At 44.8% G+C, this 7,415-nt stretch overlaps 1 protein-coding gene across 1 annotated transcript; it reads left to right on the forward strand.

Annotated features, from left to right (window-relative positions):
* Positions 1–1,240: 1,240 nt before the first annotated feature.
* LOC310779552 (butyrophilin subfamily 3 member A1) lies at positions 1,241–7,415 on the forward strand (the record flags this gene model as incomplete). Its single annotated transcript, XM_083640076.1, has 9 exons — positions 1,241–1,277; positions 1,911–2,047; positions 2,513–2,611; positions 3,770–3,904; positions 4,611–4,736; positions 4,956–5,084; positions 6,000–6,078; positions 6,174–6,200; positions 6,836–7,415. The coding sequence occupies 9 exons, from the start codon at positions 1,241–1,243 to the stop codon at positions 7,366–7,368; spliced, it is 1,302 nt and encodes a 433-aa protein (XP_083496202.1). The 3' UTR covers positions 7,369–7,415.

Raw genomic sequence — 7,415 nt, forward strand, 5'->3', positions numbered from 1 at the left:
TGCTCTTATCACTGTAATAAAGCCGATGATTTCATCCTGCTGCCTTTATTGTAAACCCAGAAGCATCTGCCAGGAAACCAGTAGGGATTTTATATTTGATTCCTGTGCAGAAACGTTGCTTCGCTGCACGCTCACAGGCCATAAAAAGTCCAAAGATCAGGAGAAAGGTAGAAATACATTGGACACTCGGCGCCGACTGGCCAGTCTCATCCGCCTGCAGACCTGCACCTGCTCTCCACCACAAATAGGTAGGACAACAATCTGGGGATATTAGGAGCGCATGTGGCTGATATGACCTAATAACTAACATATTTCATTCTAATATATTTGATATTTTTTTCTGACATGTTTTTTGTTACTTTGATATCTGTTTTGATAGCAAATGATTTTTGCATTGTGGGCACATTGGATGTTAAAAGGTGTTGGTCTGCTTTGCTTTGAATTGACATTCAGGTATCGCTGACATTACAAATAATTTTCAATGGCTTTTGTGATAGGGTCACAAAATAATTATGAATGTCGGATGGTGTTAGCCAGCTGGCTAGGATGGTGTGGGATTATTGTTTACAATGGGAGAAATCATGAATTGTTGAGGATAATTGTAACAACATGCTCTCTTTATTTGGCAATACTGGTGGTTAATTCAAGGTTGCTGGACAAAAGCTTCTATATTAGTCCCTGCTGGGCAAAAGCTTTATGTTAGCACAGCTGAAACTTTATCTATTCTAGACTAACTTTATCTTTAGAGAAGCTTATCATTTATAGATGTATTGCTGTATGTTTCACTGTATTATTAACTAGTATAGGTATATTTAAACCTTCGCCTTAATGGTGCTTTTAATGTGTTGTGTTGTTCTACGCTGTAAAGTGCTTTGAGTTTTTGAGAAAGCACTATATCAATTGTATGTATTTATGTATGTATGTATGTATGTATGTATATATCTACTGTATGTATGTATGTATGTATGTATGTATGTATGTATGTATGCATGTATGTATGTATGTATGTATGTATGTATGTATGTATGTATGTATGTATGTATTTGTTATTATTATTATAATCTAGGTACAGTATCATTGTTTATGTTTCACAAAGAATAGCTGCCTAACTTTATATTTGCCCTTGAAGTTTCTGTTTCATTTCTATCGTGTGCTAAAGCTTGATTTAAGAGATGAGTAGTCATCAGACTTCAAAGCTCTGGGCATCTTATTGTGTTTGATCTCTTTCTCAGGAGTAACAATGGCGACATTGGAGATGAAGAGTATTCTGAAGAAAAGTAGGTGTTTTGCTTTATCCATTGTTATACTGTTGCAACATTATAGTGACTGATCATTTGCAACCTTTGCTCAGATCGAGCCTCTGTGTGATGCGACTCTTGAATGATGCTCATACTGTATCATTCATGGAATAAATCCAATTTGACATCAAGGCCATCCGTGTTAATAATTGCTTAGATTAGCGTGCTTGATGATGATTTCCATAAGGACTTTCCATAAGCACCAATGACCCTATGAGATGCTGATATTCAACTTTCTTTGCTATTTGGAACAATGTATATAATCTAATCTGGATTAACCGTCTCACAACAAGAAAAAGTTTACTCTCATGTTTTGCTCATTTTCTGGACTTGCTCCGTAGACCCATTTCACAGCAACCGTTTTGAGGTGGTAAAGCAGGAAGTAAAGCAGGTGTAACCAATACCATTGGTGATGGTTCCCATTCTATGGAGGTGTTCCAGACTGTGCCAGGGCCCTCATTCATGTTATTGGTTAGACCTGCTTTACCACCTCGAAACGGTTGCTGTGAAAAGGGCCTCTTCTCAAATAAAAGAGACAGCCATGAAGCCACATGAACAGTGACTTGGACATCCTGAAGCTAATCTCCACTGCCTCTCTCTCTCCTCTCCCAGAGGTGAAGGTGGAGGGCAGCACGCAGAGCAGCTCAATCGGAGCGGTGCGCTGGACCCTGCCGCAGGAGACCCTCACAGCACACAGCTCGGCTCCCAGCGGCACCTCTAGGTCCAGCAGCCTGTCCACACACTCACAGGTACACGTCTGAGCAGAGGAGCGCGCAAACACGCATCCACACACACACACACACACATCCACACACACACACACACACACACACACACACACACACACACACATGCACACAAACGCACACACATGCAAGGCCACCGCATCTTGCCCGGGCCGAAATGATCCCATTATCCATCATTTATTAGGCGACTGTATTATTAATCATAAAAAGGGGGTAAAGATAATATTCAGCTTTCATACCATCTAAAGTCCCCCCACGGTCCTGGGACAGCTGACCCGGTCAGTAAATTAATCTAATTTATTTATTTGTTTGGTTGTTACTGATATTTCTCTCCTGTTATGTGGTGTGTCCATATTATGCTTGCAGTGTAACTGCTCTGTTGAGGCTGAGTTAATTTCTAAACAAAATCTGATGAGTTTCACATCTAGGTTGGTGATGAAATTCAGAACAATCTTGTGTGGCCTGCAGGAACATCCCCGTCAGAACAGCCTCAAGGATCTGCGCAGCCTTCAGGAGTGTGTCCAGTTCATCAAACACTGGAAGGAACAAGTGGACCAAGTGTGCAAGGTAGGACCCGAGAGAGAGAGAGAGAGAGAGATAGAGAGATAGAGGGGGGAAGGGAGGGAGGAAAGAAGAACGAAAGAGAATGCAAACAGATCAAAGTCACAATTTAATCTCAGCACTCTTTCAAATCATGATTACAGCACAAATTTAATGATATACACAAGGGCAAAGAACAAGGAAATAGACAGTAGATAAATGCGTGCACACATTATGTGAAACCTGCAGACATGAGGAACCAGGCAAGGAACTCCACATACTGATGAGGGTTTGCCCCCATTTTCCTATAACCCTCATAACAGGTTCAGAAAACAAGGTGATGTAACTGTAGCCCATCATGGTTGATCATTTTACCTTGTTAAAAGCTCATAGGTGCAGATAAAGCTTGCAGATGTGCAGAAACTCACTTTAAAACACACAGTTATGGCTCTCTTACTTAACAGGTAAGGGTCGAACAAGTTTGGGGCGAATGAGAGTTTATGAGCATATCATTTATATACAGGTCGGGTAAGCGTTGCTTGCTATGGCAAACGTTTACTTGGTTGCTCATGCAGAGTGTGATGACGGAGTTCATTGAGTGGGTGGATGCTGATAGGACGCATGTCATGGACTCTTTTTACAGGCCAATTAAGTTACCCTCTGACCTGTGCAGGCCCGGGTCAGGTGGGCTCGCCTCCGGCAGAGAGCGTCAGGTGTCGCACGGACGCTGTCGAAGTTACACCGCTTTTTTTACAGAGGGGCCACACTGTATGAGGTTAGAGGAGGGACAGGTTGTAAGAATGGAAAAAAACATCCTATCCCATACTGTGCCCTATTTAACTAAGCTTTGAGCCACAACCCTAACCGTAGTTGGTAGACTTCCTGACCAGAAGGTCCTTTAAAATGTGTAGCCCACCTATCAAGTAGTATAAACAAATACACCTGCTACCCTATTCTACTGAGCTTAGACCCTAAAACAGTGATTCTTAACTTTCAATTACCCCTAATTTTTCTAAATGAAATAATGGTGAAGTTCAACAATTCATTAATTTGCTGGGGACCCCCTGGAACCCCCTCAAAGACCCCTGGTGGTCCCCATACCAGACCCCACGTTGAGAACCACTGGCCTAAAAACACCCTATCAGAGTGCATGATGCTGACTGCAGCCTGCATGTGTTGTTGCAGCAGGGCGAGGTGGACCCAGAGGAGGGCAGCAGTAAGAAGGAGGCCCACAGCTCAGACCGCAGAGCCGAGCGCAGCCTGGAGGAGAGCCGCAAGCTCATCCTGGAGTGGGCCAGCGAGCTCCACCACGTCGACAAGGTCAGTACATACACCACGGGGCAGGTGACAGGCTGGTGGTGGGGGGGGGAGTGTGGTGGCACAGAGGCTGGAGAGACTGTCCTGTACTGAAAGGTCACAGGTACAAGCCCCTCAAGAGTCAGTGTGTTTCTACCAGCAGCAAGATACGGTTTACTCAGTTAGTCACTCTACATACTGTGCAAACATCGACCAAATTCCTCAAATGTAAATGGAATGTTTGCATTCATGATTTTTCCAACTAATGTATGATGAAACATTCATCTCTGCCACATTTCCCCATCATCACGGCACGGTGGCTCAGTGGTTAGCGCTGTTGCCTCACAGCAAGAAGGTCCATCCCAGGTCCTTTCTGTGTGGAGTTGCATGTTCTCCCCGTGTTTGTGTGGGTTTCCTCCCAACATCAAAAGACATGTATGTTAGGGTTAAGACTCCTGTCAGTGCCCCTGACCAAGGCCATGGCAGAAGAACTGGAGTTGGTCCCCGGGCGCTGCACTGCACTGCGGCTGCCCACTGCTCCTAGTTCTAGGAACGTTCCTAGTAGAGGATGGGTCAAAATAATGCAGAGGATGAATTTCCCCATGGGGATAAATAAAGGATAACTGAACTTAGATTAAACTCAATTGTATTACTCAATAACCACACACACATCAACTTTGCTTTTGAAGCAAAAACAACCATATTAAACTACACTCATCTGTGTCCTCAGCTACTGAAAGAGACACCCTGGGCGACAGACGGCAGTGGAGAGGAGAGCGAACACGAGGTGGATGCCAAAGAGGAAGCGCAAATGAGGATCATGGAGTGGGCCAAGGAGCTGCAGACGGCCTCCGAGGTGAGGAGGGCTGGGAAGACCTGGAGAACATTCCAGATGGAAACATGACTGTGATGTGAACCCGGAGAGGGAAATGACATTTTGAATGGCGGACACCGCTTTGAGAACCACTGTCGTCAACGCATTTAATACCGATACTCTTTGTTCATTTGGATATGGTAAAAATGGTGTGAGATCATGCAGTTGATGTTGTCTTGGTGTGTGTGTGTGTGCGTGCAGAGCTGTGGCGTGCAGAGTGACGAGCTGGGCCAGGTGCTTCGTCTGCTGGGCTTGAAGAAGAAGAGGCTGGTCAACCTGCTGCCTCTGCTGGAGTTCATCACCTGGTCTCTGCTCAAGGAGGACAGCATGGTATGTATAACCACTTCTTATCTAACCTTAACCTTTAACCTTAACCACTGACGCAAAATTCAGCGTTTTCAAAATTGTTGGACACAACTGTTATCCCCAATTGGACAAGCCGCCCCCAGTTAACTGGTCTTAAGTCTGAAATTTGTGCCCGAAAGTAGCCTATGACAGACCACACACACAACCTGTAGTCAATAAGCCAGTAAATAGGCCATAAATGGATAAGAAGAGATGAGACAGTTATTATCTTTGGTGCCCTTCAAGCGACAATAAGATGCACATTGAGTAGATCTGCCCAAACAATCTTGTTTTGGGGATTTTGGGACACTTGGGATTCACTCCAAAATGTTAAATGTGCATTCTGGAATAAAAAATGCTTCCTACAGGTCAAATGATTTGACATGACCAGACTGATCAACATCCCAAGTTATGAAATTGCTTTATATAACTTGTGATATATTGATCTGATTAGAGTGGACCCTGTTCTTTGGATGCATGTTCAATGAAAGCATGAATAAAAAAATAACGTGGTGATAAAGTTTATATAACCGTGTGTTCTGCCGCTGGACTGATGACCCCGCTGCCCATCGCTGTCCTTGTGCTGATAACTGACAGTCAACAGATAAAGATTCACAGACGATAGGACAGGAGTGACAGGAACTTCAAGTCTCTGGTTTCAGTTTAAGTTCAGTTAGAGCACAGACACTACAGATGATGACTCTTCCAATAACAGTTTATACGTGGCAATGAACGTTTTGGCACAGTCATCACACACACACCTTATCAGGGCGTTTACTGTAAGGAGTCACTGTCCAACGATTTACTGCTTAGCTTCACACGCCAACCACAGTACCACAACTAGAATTGAGGAATTATTCATAATAATAATCAAATCTGAAATGTCCCTTCCCTTTTCAGAGAATGATCCCACAGTTATGGCTGCCGACGAAGCAGCGGACCTGGAAAGCAGGAACTCCCAGATACATCCCCAACTCAGGTGTGCGCTCCTTCCAGACAACATCTCGCTCAGTCAGTAGGACCTGTCCACAGCCTGAGCCAGCATGTAACATGTTTTGTGCTTCCTGTTTGCAGTGTGGAGCTGGATCTCCAGTGCAGCAGGTAAGATCAGCTTGCATTGAGAACAAACAGCAAACATTTTCTCATATTCATAGAGCAGTGAAGAGACAGACACCACATATGACCAGTGTTGGGGGTAACTCATTACAAAAGTAACATATTACATGTAATATATTACTTTTAGCAGTAACTCAGTAATATAACTTATTACCAATAGGATTTGAGTAATATTGTACCAGTTACTTTGTCAAGTAACTCAAGTTACAAATTGAGTTTTGTTTTGTTTTTTAATCAAAGCACATTATTTAAAAAAAGATACAATTATTTCCTACTCAAATTGTGTGTTTTTATGCAAATAATTACTATAGATGACAATAACAAAGGAAAAGGATAACATTTAGAATTTTGGACGGTTTACACTGACTTCAAGGCGGTTGAAATAATTTTCCGGGATGGTTCTGGGTCGGCGATGTCATTCTGCTGCGGCTATTATTTTGGTGAAAGTCATGCAAAAGTAGCGTAATAAGTAACGAGTTACTCTACACACGACAGTAATTTTGTAAAATTACTTTAAAATTACTTTAAAATGAAAGTAACTAGTAATATGTAGTATATTACATGTTGAGAGTAACTTGCCCAACACTGCATTATGACTGTCTCTCTCCTCACCCTGACAGCGGACGTCATTCTTGACCCCATGACCAACCACCCGTGGCTGCAGCTGTCGGACGACCAGCGCAAGGTGCAGGAGGGGACGAGCATGTCGGAGCTGCCGTACAGCTCGCAGCGATTTGACAGCTGGCCGTGCGTGCTGGGCTGGGAGGGCTACGCCAGCGGCCGCCATTACTGGGAGGTGACCATCGGCAACAACGGCTACTGGCGCGTGGGACTGACCACCGGCGAGTCCAAGCGCCGCGGCCGCTTCACCATGACACCGCAGCGGGGCTACTGGGCACTGTGGCGCAGCACGCACCAGTTTTACGCGTGCCACAAGCCGGAGACGCCGCTGCCGCTGGCGCTCGTGCCACGACGCATGGGCGTCTACTTGGATTACGAGGAGGGTCAGATCTCCTTCTACAACGCCGACACCAAGTCCCACATCTACACCTTCACCGGGAGCTTCAAGGGGAAGCTGTACCCGCTGTTCGCCCCGCTGGACGGGCGCACCACGATGACCGTCATCCCGCCGCACAAAATCTCAGTCATCTGAGGAGGAGGCCCACGCTGGGCCTTCACGCCTCTCATTGGACCCATGGA

The sequence above is a fragment of the Poromitra crassiceps genome (assembly GCF_964638095.1).
Source record: "Poromitra crassiceps genome assembly, chromosome: 7".
NCBI classification, from domain to species: domain Eukaryota; kingdom Metazoa; phylum Chordata; class Actinopteri; order Beryciformes; family Melamphaidae; genus Poromitra; species Poromitra crassiceps.